Source organism: Carlito syrichta, unplaced genomic scaffold, assembly GCF_000164805.1.
Source record: "Carlito syrichta isolate Samal-C Ts95f unplaced genomic scaffold, Tarsius_syrichta-2.0.1 Scaffold303358, whole genome shotgun sequence".
In the NCBI taxonomy this organism is placed as follows: domain Eukaryota; kingdom Metazoa; phylum Chordata; class Mammalia; order Primates; family Tarsiidae; genus Carlito; species Carlito syrichta.
In genome coordinates, this window is record NW_007247454.1 from 238,413 (window position 1) to 255,813 (window position 17,401).

Below are 17,401 nucleotides of genomic sequence, written 5' to 3' on the forward strand. Positions count from 1 at the left end.
AGAGTGCCTGTTTGCTGCGAGGTCTGGTCTAGGTGAGGAGGGGGCTGCAAGTGCCAGGTGGGGTGGGCAGTAAGACCTCTTGCCCAAGACACTGTGCTTCCCCATCAGCTGAAGTCTCTGAGTGCCACATGTTTGTCATGTTTATGCGGCCTTCTGCAAGGCCAATGATGACAGTGAAAGATGAGATTTCTAGGGCTCTGCTGGAGCCCACTGTGCCAGGCCCCTCACAGAGGGCTCTCATTCAGCCCTCACAACCTCCTATCTGGGTCATGCTGTTGGTCCAGCTGTGTAGGATGACAATCGGCTTGAGGCCACGCAGCTAGCAAAGTAAAAGAACCAGGACTTGAAACCAGGTTCCTGGCCTTGTCTCTTGGCCTGAGCTGCCCTTACTAGTGCCCAGTGGTGGCAGCAACCATCAGTCTGTTCACCTGCCCGGCACCCGCTTCTTCAGGCCTCTGTTCTGTGGGACTATGGGCAGAGGCTGGTTCCTTGGGAGAAGGTGAGTCGCGGGGCAGAGACAGGGGACGAATTTTCAAATCAAAGTACTCACTAAGTGTGTGACGAGCCTCCTGTTCTGCTTTCCTTGTGGGTAGTGAGGATCAATTTCCCAAGAAGAAATCAATCTGTTGGAATGTGTCTTACTGGAGAAGGCCTGGCATGCATCTGTCAAACGGAGAAAAAAGACCCCAAGGAAGCTTTTCCTGGATAGATGCTGGGCTACTGACTCAGGCTGTGTGCTCAGCATCACTCAGGGTGGATGTGTTGCTCGTGCAGGACGCAGCATCAGCGGGCCAGGCAGCTCGGTTGGGCAGATCCTCCAGAGCAGGGGGGCTGAGGCAGTTAAGACAGGTGCAGGTGGTCGGGCCTGCCACATCCACCAGGGGAACCGTGGTGCTGGGCTTGATCAGGCCTGGTGCTTGGACGGGACTGCCCTGTGGGGACATGGCAGGAGCTTCCCCGCAGGATGGGCTTTGGACTTCCAGTACCTCTGACCTGGTCTTGCATCTGGTGGTCCTGGGAGTAAGTGACAGACAGAAGGGGACAGAGTCCCCCATTCTGCTTCCCCCAGCCAGGAGCCTCCCAGCAGGCCTGCCATCCCTGCTGCCTCCAGGCAGCCATCTCAGCTCTGGGGCTCCTCAGCCTTGTCCTTGTGCAGAAGCAGCCATAAACATCGCTAGCGACCGGGTATGACCATGTACCAGCTAAACTGCATTTGCAGAACAGGGACCCTCAGGTGACACGTTCTGAGCCCTCATTCTTTGGGAGACTGACACCCAGAGGCCTGTGCTGGGGATGCAGAGCCTGAACTCCCACTCAGGGCTTCTGGTCCAGCCCAGTGCCGTTTCCAGAAGAATGAAGGGAAAACCCAGGGGTCCCCAAGAGATTAAGAGGATGGGGTTACCAGGGCTGTGAAAGGGTTTGACTTGGAGGCGGGAGGGAACAGGGAGGTTAAGGTCAAGAGGACAGGTTTCACTGGTCCAAGTTCTGGATGTGTTTTATTTCATTAAATCCCTGCGACAGCCCATGAGGAGGTGCCATGATTGTACCTGTGTCACAGATGGTGTAGCTGAGTCAGGGAAGATTAATTCGTGTGTTGTCCTGTAGCTGTCCTCAGTCAAGGGCAGGTCTGGAAACAAGACCAGGGTCATCATTGCCTGCCACCCTGGCCTTTCTCAGCAGGCAGGGCTGAGGCTCTGTCTTCAGTTCCCCAGAAACCCCCATCACATGTTCAGGACCTTAGTGAAGGCTGAGTGAGGGGGATGGTGTATGTTGAAGGGAGAAGGAGGAACCCTGCCCTCGGTCCACACCCCAGACCCTGCTCTGGGCCCTGGCCAGTTCACTCAGTTCTCATGCAGTCTGTGAGGCCGTCCCGTCCCTGCCCCCCACTGAGCAGATGGGCAGTCGGGGCCAGGGCCGTTAGGCGCATTGCTGGCCCTGCCTGTGTTCTGGGTTTGGTCCTGGCCTCTGTGCGTCCTGCTGCTCACTGAGAAGATTCTAGCACCCCGGAGGGTTAGAGGCAGGAGGGGTGGGGTGGAAGCTGAAAGACTGAGCGGCTGCCCATCATGCACAGGTGCCATCAGAGCCCCCCAGCCTCCCCATCTTCGGTGGCAGATGGGTGCACAGCCATGCAGAGAGGGACTTGACAACATACCCATTCAGAGTTAGCGGAGGCAGTTCCTTAGCCCAGCTCTTCTGGGCAGCCGGCAAACATGGGATATGGGGTTGGACAGAGCTCAGGACCCACAGGGACCTGCAGGACTGCAGTGTGACCCTGGACCTGAGGGGACTGCCTGTTCCATCAGGTCCCAGAAGGGAGTTGCCACCCAGCCCAGGAGGGCCACGGTGTCTGGGTCTCACCCCCATCCCCTTGGGAGACTCTCCCACAGCACCTGCCTCCCACCACCCCCACCAGGTGCCCAGACACATGGTGGTCCAACTCTAGACGGGGCCACATGGACCCTGTTTGCTGTCAGTGTTTCATGTATCCAACAATACTGTTGAAACAACACCTGTGAGATAGGAGCAGACAGATGTTCAGCAACCAGACGGTGCAAGCAGAACAGCAGGATGGCTAGGAGGGCCTGAAGGGTCAGGGGGCACCATCAGATCCCTGGGTCAGGCCTAGGGCTTGCGGCATGACTGTCCCCATCCTTCTCAGTTCCCCTGAGCTGGCAGAGTGCCCTCCAGGCCTATGTGGTGCCTTGTGTGTTGAAGCTGTGTCGGCCTCTGTCCCAGCCTTGGTGATCCTCCTGGGCCAGCCGCAGCTCCCCTGTGCCATGTAGGCAGGGAGGAAACCCAGCCTGGGTGGACACTGGGCCTTCGTGGCTCTCCCCCTACTCCCTTGGAGGCCTCCATCTCCGGGAGCCTCACCCCTGCCTCCTTGGTGAGAGGCTGTACTATCCTCCAGTCGGGTCACCCAGGCCTCTGCTATCCCAAGTGTGGATGGAGGGCTAAGCGTGGCTTTCCCAGGTCTCCTAGAGCTGGGCCCTAGGCAGAGACCCAGGACCGGGGCGTTGCTCTTGTAGGTGATATCAGTGAGCACAAGAGACACTCTGCCATACAGGCAGGCCCTGGGTGAGTATGGGGGGACCTCGGTGTATGGCTGCGAACAGGGAGCAGCTAAAGCTGGACTGGCATTCATGGAGCAGTAGGTGGGCAATTGGCATCCAGCATATCCTACGTTCATTGCCCATAGTGACAAGAGGGTCTTGGGAGCCAGGGCTCTCTAAACACCATAGCACATGCTCATGGGCACAGGCCGACTCAGACCATGGGCCAGAGAATGTCCAACATGGCTCTCTGGGGTCTGCCTTGTCTGGGGTCTGGGCAGAGCTAAGAGAGAAGTGTCAGGGCCAGCCACGAGACCAGCCTTGTCTAACACGACAGTGCCTTCCCAGTGGTCATCAGTCCCAGCAGCAGCGGAGACAGGACAGTACATGGCCATCGGGAGGTCACTGTAGGGGTCTGCTCCCTGGTTGGGCCAGCATCTGGCAGAGAGATGTCTCTGTTGCTTTCGGAACAGAGCCTCCATCGAGATCCCAGCTAAGAGGATGAACCGATGGTGTTGGCTGATGTCTCGGAAATGGCAGGGTGGCGCTGAGGCCTCTGTAATCCTCACTGATGGGTGAGATGGGGGCAGGTTGGTCACGAGCAGAAGATGACCTTGAGTGGTGAGGGTTCTGTCACAGGATGAGAGGCACGGCTCCCTTCCCCACAGCTGTCAGCAGCCTTCCTGTGTGGGGGGCCCAGCCGGGCTGTGGCCCTGCCTGGAGCCGTGTGTCTGACGGGAGGTGAGACGTGCACTTCCAATTACAATTAGCATCAGCGTGAAGTCTCCCCAATCACTTTCTCATAATTAGCTGTTGCTTTCCCCGCGTCTGTGTACTTTGCAAATTCGTTGACATTTGAGAGCCCCGAAATAGGGACTTTGTTGGGGGGAGGTGGCAAGGGGGATGGTCTTTCTTTTCAGCAGCTGATCCTCACTGGGATAGTGGAGAAGGGACCCAGGTTACTTCCTGAGCAGAAGGGGCAGTGGGGGCTGGGTTTTGGGGTCAGCGTTAGACTTTAGAGAGGATGTTCTCAGAAAACCTAGGCATGGGTTTCCTAGGGGGCCGTGAGGCTGCACGCTTGCCGGGTCTATCATGGAGATGGTTAGGTGGCTCAGGCAGGTGTGGCTTGATTGTCCCTGAACCAGAGGTGGGCCTGGGTGTCCCAGGTGCCAGGGAGCTGTGCCGAAGGGCTTGTGTTCCCTGACTGGCTGTTGTTCACTATCTGCTCTATTTCCCCCTCAGCACTGTGCACAGAGGAGTGTGTCCACGGCCGCTGTGTCTCCCCGGACACCTGTCACTGCGAGCCTGGTTGGGGAGGGCCTGACTGCTCCAGCGGTAAGTCTGGGTCTCTGGGCACTGAGGGCCTGTCGCCGACTCGGGGGCTGTAGTGTGTGCATGCTACATTTGTGCTGGGCTGGTGACACGGAGTGGGCTACCTGTGCCTGCGTGGGCACCAGGAAGGCAGCATGGGCACTGTCCCGACAGCTGGCCGGCCACCTGAGAGTACCGTGCACCTGTGACTGACATATGATGGTGTTGTGGTGTCGTGGTTGTGGGGTGTAGGGCCTGTGAGTTGGGTGTGTAGGGAACTGGGGTCATCTGGATGACTGAGACTTTCAGTGGAACAACTCTCGATATGGTGTCTGAGGGCTGAAGTGGATTGACAACCGCCTAGGAGCGCAGACCCTCCTGGTCCCCACAGTCTAGGACTGGGCTCACTGGCTAAGTTTTGTGGGTGCCCACCTAGGCTCAGGGCACTGAGTCCTGAGACTGGTGGGCTCTGGTATATCTCCGTGTCCCCAATGTAGGAGAGTGGCCCTCATGGGCGGGTCGCTGTGCCAAGTGTTTTTGTGAGTAGATAGTTGTGTTAACTGGGGAGGCCTTCCTGGGGAGCGTGAGTGGGGGACACTCTCAGGGCTGACCTGGGACTTGCTGCAGCATGAGGCATTGTCTCCATGGTGGGACCGGCTGCCTGGAGGGTGGAGTACCCCAGCAGCTGCTGGGTGTCCTCTGCCAAGAACTGGATAGGAGAAACCTCCTTCTTCTGTTCCCCCAGACCCTCACAGGCAGCCCCTTTTCACAGCACGTGATGCCCTCAGCAGTTGGTCGACGTCGTGGCCTTATGAGGTTTTCAGGGCAACCTTGACCAGTGCTGGAGCCCCAATTTCTTTCTGCTTTGAGTTGGAGTAGAGTCTTTTTCTGTTGACTTGAGCAGGTGATGGAGCCAGACGCATCCCTCAGGGATCTAAGCTGCATGATTTGCCGGTCTTGGGGCACTGACTCTGGTTTCCTTCTTCCACACTAACTACAGTGGTCATGGAAACCTGGAGAGGAGAGTGTTGGGTGCGCATTGGACCCACATGACACTCTCAGCCTTCCCCAGGGTCTCTGCTGGGGCGGCGACTCTTAGACTTGGTCCCTTTCTCCCGGGACCTTGATGCCCACTAGGCATCCAAGAACACACTGGCCAAGACAGGGCGACTGGTGACCATCTTGGCTCAGGGAGTCAGGGTCTGTCTGGGTGTCTGAGAGAGTCTCCAGTGACCATGGTGGCCTCCCACTTCCACTTGCCCGCTGCTTGAGGAGAGCCATGACCGAAAGAAGGGGCTAGACAGCAGACGTGCACCTGAGGTGAGCTGAGGAAGGTGTCTGCCTGTTGTTCTGTGACCTTGGCCTATAGGAGACGCATGGGGTGGTGTCGCTATCTTCCATATCTGTTTTGTTTTGGGTAACTTTGCTTACAATGAGCCATTGCTTTTACATTTTATTGTAGATATTGCAGGTTTGGGATGTGGGTATATTGTGTGATGCTGAGGTTTTAGCTTCTGTTCAACCCCTCACCCACATAGTCAGCACGGCACTCATGGGTGGTTTTCAACCCTTGTCCTCCCTTCCACCGCCCGCTTTGGGTGTCCTGTCCCTATCTTCTTGCCTGTCTGTACCCAGTGCCTAGCTACACTCATAAGGGAGAACATGCAGTCGTTGATTTCTCGTACCTGTGTTAATTCACTTAGAACTGTGGTTTCCAGCTGCATTCATGCTGTTGCAGAGGACATGGTTTTGTTTCTTTTTGTGACTGCACTATTCCATGGTGTGCGTGGACCACAATTTTCTTTATCCAGTCCACTGTTGATGGGCATCTGGGTTGGTTCCATCACTTTGCTTACAATGAATCTAGGATGAAATACCTAACCCTGCTGTCATGGGTCTGCTCGCCACTGTTGAGTTCTGGTGCAGAGGGCAGCCCAGAGGAGGTTAGAACACAGCCAAATCCTGGGGGCCTGTGCTACATGCTCAGAGTTGTGTGGGGTGGGTGGGCCCTGGAGGGTCTTCAGACATGGTCTGTACCTTCTCGGGACTTCTAGTCTAGGGAAGAACTGGAATGAAGGCAGCATTTGCCTGGGACTGGGCAGTGTGTGTGGGTCTCGCCCCAGTTGAACTCACTGGGCATGTGGGGACACCCTTGCTACTTAGTGCAGGATGGGCTGGCCCACTTGTCCCCAGTTCATTCTCCAGACTCAGCCTGAGTAGCCCGCGAGCTGCCACTGTCCACTGAACCCACCCTCATGGCTGAAGGCCACCACTCTGGGCCCACTCAGGGACGTGTGCCACTGACTCCACAGGAGGGTCTGGCAGGTGGGCTCCAGCCCTCTTTTGAGGGACAGCAGCACCAAATTGAGTGAGTTCACAGATCCTCACTTCCCATGTCTCCCAGAGCATTGAGGGTTTAGTTGCCCTGTGGGAGGCCTCCAACCCCTGCTTAAATACCCCTGGTGATGAGGCACTCACCACCTCCCGTGGAGGCTCCTTCTCATAGCTGGGGAGCTTTTCCTTCTGTTTGGTGGAACTCTAACTCTGGCTTCTACTGGTGGGTCTCCCTTGTGACAAAGACCAGGGGAAGTGATGGGGCCCCGTGACCCTCCTTGCCATGTGTGGAATTTCTCCCAGCGGTCTCATGGACAAGGCCACAAGCTGCGTGTGGAGAGACGGTCACCTCAGAGCAGTCAACAATTGCTGTGGAGGCTGGCAGAGGAAACCTGGGCCCTTCCACGGGGCAGTCTTGTGGGTCCTAGGACACAGTGGCCCTTCTCGTCTGGTCTTTCTTCTCCAAGTTCCCTCATTTCTCAGAGATGTCACCTGGGCTGCCTTCCCTGCCTGTCTCTCCATGGACTGTGGCCTTTACTTTTCTTAAGTTACCATCCCTAGCTCTGACCACACAGCTGCAAGCCTGGTCTGACCGGTAGGGAAAAGTGTGATGGAGACAGCTACTGCCCACTGAATGTCACTGTGTGCTGGGTGCTTGCTTCACTTGTCTATTCATTTAATCTCCACAATAACCCTAGGGCACAGGAATTATTATTCAGCCCCATTTTACAGATGAAGAAGTTGAAGTACAGAGAGGTTCAGGGACTTCCGGCAGGCACACAGCTGGTAAAGGGCTGGGCTGGAGCTCTCTCTCCACAATGCCTGAGTGCTGTGCCTGAACTCGTAATCATTGTGTGCTCCTTCTTCTGGACGCTCAGGCTCTGTCCACAGCCGAGGCTGCAGCTGGCCTCCAGCACGTGGTCATGGGGAGGAGACTCTGCCTAACAGTGTGACCTGAGATGCCGTTGTGAAGACAGTGTGATTGGCTGTGGGACGAGGATGGCCACCAGGGTACCCCATGTAACCTGAGCCTGCTTGCTAGGTGCCCCTGGAGAGCCATCTGTGGTGTGTGCTCTGCAGTGCCTCAGGGTCTCTGTGGGGCTTGTCTGTGGGTCCAGCATCTCAGTCCTGCAGTTAGTATCTGGAGGTCTCGGAAGGGGAAGCTGTGGGTTTTGTTTAATCGAAAACAAATTTAAACTTGTTTGTTTGTTTCTCTCTGATTCTTACATTATATCTGTTCTTGTTAAAAAGAAAATATCAGAACAGGCATGGTGGCTCACGCTTGTAATCCCAGCACTTTGGGAGACCAAGACAAGAGGATCATTTGAGCCCAGAAGTTTGAGACCAGCCTGGGTAACATAGCAATACTTCACCTATACAAAAAATAAAAAAATTAACTGGGTTTGGTAGCACCTGTATTCCCATCTACTCAGGAGGCTGAGGTGAAAGGATCGCCTGAGCCCAGCAGGTTGAGGCTGCAGTAACTATGATTGGGCCACTGCACTCCAGCCTGGGTAACAAAGGGAGACCCTGACTCAAACGAACCAAAAGGAAAGAAAGAGAGAGGAAAGAAAGAAAGAAAGAAAGAAGGAAGGAAGGAAGGAAGGAAGGAAGGAAGGAAGGAAGAAAGAAGGAAAGAAAGAGAGAGAGAGAGAGGAAAGAAAGAAAGAAAGAAAGAAAGAAAGAAAGAAAGAAAGAAAGAAGAGAGGGAGAAAGAAAGAAAGAAAGAAGAGAGGGAGAAAGAAAAGAAAATCCAATCTGCACCAGAAGTCTAGACTACAAGGCTAACTCGCACTCTGAGATAACCACTGCAGCCTCGGGGTGCTAGTCGTTCTGGTGGTCTCTCTCCACATCTGCACGCAGAGCTGAATCTGGTGGCATTTACTCAGATCCATTGGGTGTGCAAGATTCCGCAGCCTGCTCTTTTACCGGCTCTCGCTCCACACTCCTGGTGGCCTTGTGGAATTCCATGCTGTGTGTGCCAAGTTATGTAAGCGGCCCCCGACCATGGACACTGAGGCTGTGTCTGAGCCTTCTCCCTTCATCCAAGGTCCCTGGAGCCTGTGGACTTGGAATTTAGAACTGTTTCAGGCTTGGAGAGACTGTGGTGACAGTGTCCTGTGACACAGGTCTGGGCAGTACCCTGATAAGACAGCCGTATTTCTGGAGTGCCATGTGTCTGACTGTGTCTGGTGACATGAAGTGTAAACCTCGGTCACTCTCACACAGATGCTGCCTCTGAATGAACTTGGTGCTGCACTTTAAAAAACGTCTTGCCTCTTTGGAGTTTAGTCTATGGCCCCGGGTAGAAACATGACTGTGACTCCTCTCATGCGCACATCCTGGCCACATGGCCTGTTTCTTCTTAGTGTAAATTCCTAGAGGTGACGGGGAGGATGTGAGATCCATCATCCTGAGGCTGTCTCTGTCCTGCCCTGCCCCTTGGCTGTCACGAGGTATATGGCTATTGTGGGGGTGGGGTGGGGACTTGGCATTCTTTGTCGGACAGCTACCCAGCTGTGTGTCCTTAAGGCCTGGGCCAGTTTCTTCTGTTCCTAGAGCGGGCAGACTCACAACGACTGTGGTGATGCATTCCGCTTGACTGACCAGCTTGGAGGGGACACAGGGACAGCACAGTCGTGAGCTTCCTCAGGGGTGACAGTGAGTAAGAGGACAGAGCATTGGTCCTCACCGAATTGAGACGACAGTGACTCTTATTAAATGGCCCTAATCTCACGAGTGGAGATAAAAAGAAAAAACTTTCCCTATATTGAATATCCAGCTTCTTAAGGTAATTAGGAATATTACAGCTCTGACAGTGATCGAGATAGAAACATTATTCGTAACTTTTATTTCCGCACTGGGCGGTGATCCAGAGTGTTTCATTTATGAGGTTTCACCGTGAGGGGGATGTGAGCCGAGTCCTAAATGAAGATGCTCGTGAACTGGCGTAAGTGGCACCACAAATGAACTCAGAAGCCCCAGCGTGCGCTGTGCGATTGAATGGCTGTGCTCCCTGGGTAGTGTCCCTGGGTCCTGTTCCTCTGCCTCCCGCCCCTCAGCGTGGCTGTCTGGATTGTGGACCATGGACTAGCACTGGGGTTCTGTCCCAGGCCTCCCCAGAAGGACTGGGTAGAGAGGACAAAGGAGCCCCCCTCACTGTCTTCCACACTCTTCGATACTGCCATGCTGGTCCCATCCACGTACATAGGACAAAACGTGGGACAGGTGAAAGCCCCGTACATGGTGTCTTGCTCTCCAGCAAATCCCTCCTTCGCTCCCAGGTGCTAGCACGAGGCAGGACCGTACAGCAGGCAGCATGACAAAGGCAGCGGGACCCAGTGCCCACCCCCACAGAAGCTCCTGCCAGGACCCATGAGTGCTTATTGTAACTGGTGTTTGGGACCCCTAGCCAACTTGGCTTTAAGCAATCTCCGCAGATTAAAATAGAACATTTACAGCCCAGAACTGCGCCTACACTCCTAAGCCAGCCGGGACCCTTCAGGTCAGTGCTTCTTAAACAAAGGTATTTGTTAGCTAGAGAGTCTTCTTTAACAAAATTGTGAGCCAGGCACCATGGCTCCTGTTTGTAATCCCAGCACTTCGGGAGGTTGAGGCAGGAGGATCACTTGAGCCCAGGAGTTTAAGACCAGCTTGGGCAACATAGCAAGACCTCATCTCTCTAAAATTTTTTTAAAAAATTAGTCAGGTGTGGTGGTGCATGTCTGTAGTCCCAGCTATTTGGAAGACTGAGGCAGGAGAATTTCGTCAGCCTAGAAATTCGAGGCTGTGGTGAGCCAGGATTCTGCCACTGCACTCCAACCTGGACAACAGAGTGAGACCCCAACTCAAAATAAATAAATTAAATTAAAAATTGTAGTAAAGTATATAAAACATAAAACTCCCCGTTTTAAGTGTACAGTTTTGTGACACCAGTCTGTCCACACTGCTGTGTTGCCCTCACCCTGTCACCAGGGCTTTCTCATCTTCCCCAGCTAGAGCTCTGCACCCACGAAACACTGGCTCCCCAGTTCCTACCCTCCAGCTTTTGTCTCGACTGAGCGCCCTGTCTGAGTGAAATCCCGCAGAGTGTGTCCTTTCGTGACTGGCTCTTTTCACTTAGTGTGATGTTCTCAGGTTCACCCATGTTGTAGCTGGTGTCAGGATTTCCTCCTCCCTAAGGCTGGATGCTACTTCCTCATGTGAATGGACCACGTTGTGTTTCTGCACCAAGTGACTGCTGGTCGTGCGAGTTCCTTCCACCTTTTGGTTCCCGTGAGCATGCCACTGTGAACACGGGGTGCCAACCCTGCCAGACTCGTTTTCCCTTCCTTGGGTGCGTGTCCCACATGGTGCTGCTGGACCTGTGGGAACTCTGCACTCAATGTTTTGAGGAACCCCCTCCTCCTCCCACGGCAGCTGCCCCGACTTACTCCACAGCAGTGCACAAGGCACCGCCTCTCCACCTTTGCCAGCACCTGCTATCTTCTAGTTTTTTAATGACGCCATCCTGGTGACTGTGGGGCAGTTTCCCACTGTGGTTTTGACTTGCATCTTCCCAGTGATTGGTAGTGCCGGCCACCTTCATGTGTGTTGAGCCATTTGCAGGTCTTTGGAGAAAGGTCTGCTCAAGCCCCCTCGCCCGTGTTTTGATCAGATTGCTTCTTGTTGAGTTATAAGAGCTCATCACATGTTCTGTAACCCCTTCCTAGATACAATCAGGCGCCACATAAAGATGCTTTGGTCAGTGAATGATCGCACATCCAGGATGTTGGAGCAATAGGCTACACCATATGGCTGAGGTGTATTGTGGCCATCTTGCTCAGGTGTGTGTATGGACACCGTGATGTTCACCAACAGCAAAATCACCTGACACTGCATTTCTCAGAACAGAGCCCATCATTAAACAACATGTGACTGTATGCGATTTGCAGATACCTTCTCCTCTTCTGAGAATTCCCTTTCCACTCTGTTGATAGTGTCATTTTTCTTTTTGAGTAAGAATCTCACTCTGTTGCCCAGGCTGGAAGGCAATGGCACACTCATGACCACTGCAGCCTTCCTGCCACCAGGCTCAGCTAATTTTTTGGTTTATTGTAGAGATGAGGTCTCGCCAAGTTGCCTAGGCTGGTCTTGAACCCCTGGGCTCAGGCAATCCTCTCGCCTCCCCACCACCCAAAGTGCTGGGATGACAGGCGTGAGCCACCATGCCTGGTCCAGTGTCCTTTAAGACAGCCCTTTTTTAAGTGACAAGGTCTTGCTTTGTCACCCAGGCTGGAATGCAGTGGTGCAATCACAGCTCACTGCAGCCTAGAACTCCTGGGCTTAAGCAGTTTTCCTGCCTCAGCCTCCCAAGTAGTTGGGATTGCAGGTATGCACCACCATGCCTGGCTAATTAGAAAAAATTTTTTAGAGATGGGGTCTCACTATGTTTCCCAGGCTGATCTTGAGCTCCTGGCCTCAAGCGATCTGCCTGCCTGACCGAGGAAGTACTTTGATGCATAAGAGATTTTTTTCTATTTTGATGAAGTCCAACCGAACGATTTTTTCTTTTGTTGCCTGTGATTCTAGTGTCACATATAAGATGTCATTGCCAAATTCAATGTCATGAAGCTCTTCCCCAATGGTTTCTTCTGTGCGTTTTTTATAGTTGCAGCTCTTACATTTAGGTCTTTGATACATTTTGAGTTAATTTTTGGTTGTCACTTAAGGTAAGGGTCCAATTTCATTTATTTTGCATATGGCTATCCAGCTTCCCAATACCATTTGTTGAAAAAACCACTTTTGCCAGAGATTCCTGATGGTAGAGTTTAAATGTCTTATCATATAATGGTACATTCATTACCTGAAAGTTTAAGCATTGTTCCTGATATTAGACAAACACAGATTTAGTGTAGAATGAAGAGGACAGTTGACATTTATTGAAAAGCATTTATTGACATTTATTGATCCCTTGAGCTTATACTGGGCTTTTTGGGACTAAGCCACCAGCCTCCCAGGGCAGGGAGGGGCTTTTGGCATTCACCCGTTTAACAAAGGGCAGGGTGGAGCCCAGCGCTAGGGCCCCTGGCCCCATACTGCCTCTCAGGGGTGCTGCCTTGCTGCTCAGGCTGCTGCTGCAGAATCCACAAGCTGGGCGGTCGGTTCCAATGGCTCTGGAGGCTGGATGTCCACCACGGCTCTGGTCGGTCCCATTCTGGGGAGGCCTGTCCCAGGCTGTGTCCTCACGGGTGGAAAGGGCCGTCATCCCTCTTGTCCCCCTTCTGAGGGCACTGGTCCTGCTCACGAGGCCTCACCTTCATGACACAAGCCCGTCCCAGTGCCCATCTCCTCACCACCAAGCCAAGGATTCGGGCTTCCTCACGTGGGACACCTGCTCAAGTCATAGCAGAAGCCCTGAGCCCTCACACGCCAGAAAGTTGGGTCTGGTTCCACCTCCGCATGGGAGTCCCTGGCCACGTCCTTTGCACTCTGTGGGCCTCAGTTTTTTCATCTGTAAAATGGGAATGTTCACATGGACATGGATATTTCAGCTCTCAAGTCCTGTGATGCTGTTTCTGGGAGTCAGAGTTCAGGCCCCCCTCTCCTCGGGTCCTGACAGCCTTCCTGCTGGCCTCTGGCGGGCGTCTGCTCTCCTGCCCCAATGTGAGGCCCTTCTGTGAGTCTCTTTGTTTCTGGACCTGGAGCTGGAGGCAGGCCTAGGTAGAGGGGGCTTGTGATCTGAGTTCCCACCTCCTCCACTGGTCCCAGGTGAGCCCTCTGCTGCCAGGTGCGCCGGCCCAGTGGGCTGCAGGCAGCACCATGTCCTGAGCTCTCTCCAGAGTTGGCCTCCCAGCCTCTGCCTCCCCCACCCTCTGTCCTCAGACCCAGGGATATTGGGAATTGCCACATTTATTGAAAGGCCCAGTATAAGCTCAAGGGCTCAATAAATGTCAATAAATGCTTTTCAGTAAATGTGAGCAGGGGCAGGGGTAGGTGCTCAGCCTCTCCTGAAAGTTCATGTTTGTCCCTTAGAAAACCAGACATGAGTGGCCAGGGCCCATGGGTGGGTGTCTGGGAGTTGTTCTGGGTGGGGGAGGGATGTTTTGCCCAGCTCACTCCAGCCATCTGCTCCCTAAGACAAAATTAATAAGTAGGTGACACATGGGGTGTCTCCAGCATTGGTGAGGGGGAGCGCCTAACACGTGACAATGGCGGAACAGAGTGGCGGGCCAAGCTGGTGCCATCGTGCAGGGCTGGCACTGTCGTGTGGGTCTGGCGCTGTTGTGTGGGTCTGGTGCCATTGGGCACGGCACCCCACCCCCAGCCCCATGTAGGCATGGTGAGGACATGGGACCCCCCCCACAGGCCACAGGGCCCCACGCACAGGCCCAGAGCCACATTTCTAAGGGCAACACGTGGAGGTGTCTCGTAAACGCAGTTCCTCAGAGGAAGATCATGGATGCTCCCACTACACCCACCAGCCCGGAGGTCAGGCTGTATACTACAGGCAGGGGCAGAAGGTGCATCCTGTCCTGCTGAGGGGGGCCTGGGATGGCGGGAGGTCTGTCCAGCTCGGGCACCCCTGGCGTGTGCTGCTGAGACTATGCGTGATGATGCATCTCCTCCCACAGCCCCAAGAAGTGGGGGCAGGCCTCCTGGTTTCCAGCAGGAGATGCCAAGGTCTGCCAAGGCTCAGTCCTTCTCCAGGGCCACTCGGCGGGTCCAGCGTATGAGCTCTTGTCACCCGTGTGTTTCTACCAGAATATGGGGAAGGAGGTTGGGCTTGGCTCCAGCCAGATGTCCCTCCTGACCCATGCCATCCTGCATGTCACAGCTGTTATCCCGTCTGCCTTTTGGGTGAGGGAATAAGGCCCAGGGAGTTTCGGGCTTGGCTCAAGGGTGCCCAGCACCTATCAGCAGAGACAGGATTTGAGCACATGTGTCTGTCTCTGGGAACACACTTGAACTCCGGTTTACACATCTCCACAGGACTCTTCCACTATCTTGGCTTCCCATACGCGGGGCTGGAGGGCTGCTCAGATGCCTATGTGACCACGCCAGCATCTCTGCCCCATGTGGTCCTAGGTCTGATGCCCACTTGGTTTCAGTCTCCTTTCCCGTCATCCTCACCCACCTCCCCCATCCTATATCCACTGGCTGAATGCCCCTCAGAGATGTCCCTGCCATGAAGCCTTTCTGACCCCACAGGCCTGACCACATATGGCCCACATGGCCTTCTGTCCCCTGGACGGGATACTGGAGCAAACTTGGGACTGCGGCACATGATCATCCAAAGCACATCCCCATGGGGCCCACTCACTCCCCAGATGGCAATGCAAGTTCAAGGGCCATACGGGTCCTGCGAGGAGGCAGAGGTCACATCGGCAGAGACATGGGAGAGACACCAGGGCATGGTAGCCAGAGCTCAGGAAGGACAAGCCAGATGTGCCTGTCGCCAGCCAGGAGGGGGGCTACCCGCTGGCAGATTCGCCGAGGCAGAGGTACAGGGGAGCAGTGCAGGTGGCTGAAGCAGATTAGCTGGGTGGACAGGCCAGGCCAAGGGTGTGGCACTTTCACACCAGCACCCAGAGCCCGGACGCTACCCGACTGGTGTGGGGGCCCTGAGGGCACGATTTGCACCTGCCGAGCTTGCAGTGTTTCTCAGTGGGCAGCCCCCAACCCTCTCTCCTCCCAAGTAACAGACGACCAGGCCTGGGCCTGGGGTGGGAACAGAGAGGATGTTGGAGATTCTGATCAGCCCCTCCAGCCACAGCTCTCCTTGCCCTCCCTGACAGAGGCCACTAGAACATATGGCAGGCCATCTTGGCATTGTCAGGAAGCAGATGGGATGGGAAGACCGCTGTGAAGGAGGTGGGCAGGGGTGACCCACAGAGGCCAGGTTGGATGTGGTCCAGGCCGATGCCCTCTGCCTCACCTCGTCGGACCAGGGGATGTCCAGTTGGAACACTTGACACAGCCCTACTGCCCCCACCTCCAGCACCTCTGACCCCCCAGCCTGCCTCTGGGACATCCCTGCCCTCCAGCCCTCAGACCCCAGAGGACCCCAGAGCAGGTAGCTATGGCCTAACTGAACCACTACACCAGAGGCAGCAGCAGAACCAGTGACTCTGAGACTCTCTAATAAGGAAAGCCCATTCTGGCAGACTGAGTAATCGGTCTCCAATGGAATAATTAATAAAGTTATAAAAATATGTCTACTGTAATGGCAAGAATAATTCAGGCCAATTAGAAGCAATTATTTCTTACAGTTATGCCATTTGGTATTTTTTATGAAGATCTCTAGCAGCAAGACAGGATTCCTGGGTTTGGCTGCCTGCTTGAGAAGTTCTGTTGAGACCAGTTCTTCCAAATGAGAAACAACCATCCATCATCCATCCATCATCCATCCATCATCCATCCATCCATCCATTTGTCCATCATTCATTAATCTGTATTCATCATCCATCATTTATCATTCATCAGCCATCCATCCATCCATCATCCATCATTCACCCATTATCCATCCATTCATCCATCCATCTATCATCCATCATCCGTCATTTATCATTCATCATCCATAATCCATCCATCCATCCATCATCCATCCATCCATTCATCCATCCATCCATTCGTCCATCATCCATTAATCCATCATCCATCAATTATCCATTATCCATCCATCCATCCATCCATCCATCATCCACCCATCATCCATTCATCCATCCATTTGTCCATCATTCATTAATCTGTCATCCATCAATACATCCATCATTCATCATCCATCCATCCATCCATCCCTCCATCATCTATCCATCCATCCATCCATCTCCATCCATCCATCCATCATCCATCCATCCATCATCCATCCACCATCCATCCATCATTAATCATCCATCCATCATCCATTCATCCATCATCCATCCATCCATCATTTATCCATCTATCATCCATCCATCTTAATCCATCCATCATCTATCATCCATCATCCATCCATCCATCAATCCATTCATCCACCATCCATCCATCCATCCATTATCCATCATCTTGTCTATCAGACCAACCATTGTTCCCCTTGTTCAACTATTTATCAATCTATCCATTCATCTGTCAATCATTCTGTCTGTGCATTCCTCTATCTATCCCTTCATCCATTCTGCCACTATCTGTCCATCTATACATGCATCCATCTGTTCATCCATTCAATCAGCAGACATTGTTTGAGCCCCTTCCATGTGCCAGACATTGTGCTAGGTTCTGGGCATGTGGAAATGAGTGAGATACTGTCCCTACCCTGTTAAGGAGCTCCTGGTCCAGGCAACTTTTTTTGCCTTTGAGTCATGGCAACTCTTGTTTCTGTTCCTCTCAGAGGTCCTGCCAAGTATAAGTTTGGTCATCTATTCTTTCCCTCCATTCCACAGACATTCATGTAGATATTGGACTTAAACCTGGCCTTGAGCTAGTAATAGGCTCTTTTCCAAGGAACTTTGACTTATTTTCCTATATCTGAGTACTTAGGGATCTGCTTGCTTTAAGACACCTGCTGTTCTGGGACCCAACTTTTATCCTGTAGCCATCAGGAGACCTTGTCTGTCTCTACTCTGGCCCCAATGTATGGCACATCCACGTGACCAGGGCAAGACATTGGCTTTTTGTTGGCCCATATTTTTTTTTTTTTGAGTTGAAGTCTCACTCTGTTGCCCAGACTGGAGTGCAGTGGCCGCTCC

At 53.5% G+C, this 17,401-nt stretch overlaps 1 protein-coding gene across 1 annotated transcript in view; it reads left to right on the forward strand.

Annotated features, from left to right (window-relative positions):
* The window catches only part of MEGF11 (multiple EGF like domains 11), a 157,849-nt gene that overhangs the window by 24,849 nt on the left and 115,599 nt on the right, over positions 1–17,401 (forward strand). Inside the window, exon 4 of the mRNA XM_021712557.1 lies at positions 4,293–4,385. Within this exon, the coding sequence (XP_021568232.1) occupies positions 4,293–4,385 (93 nt within the window). The remainder of the gene's footprint in view (positions 1–4,292; positions 4,386–17,401) is intronic.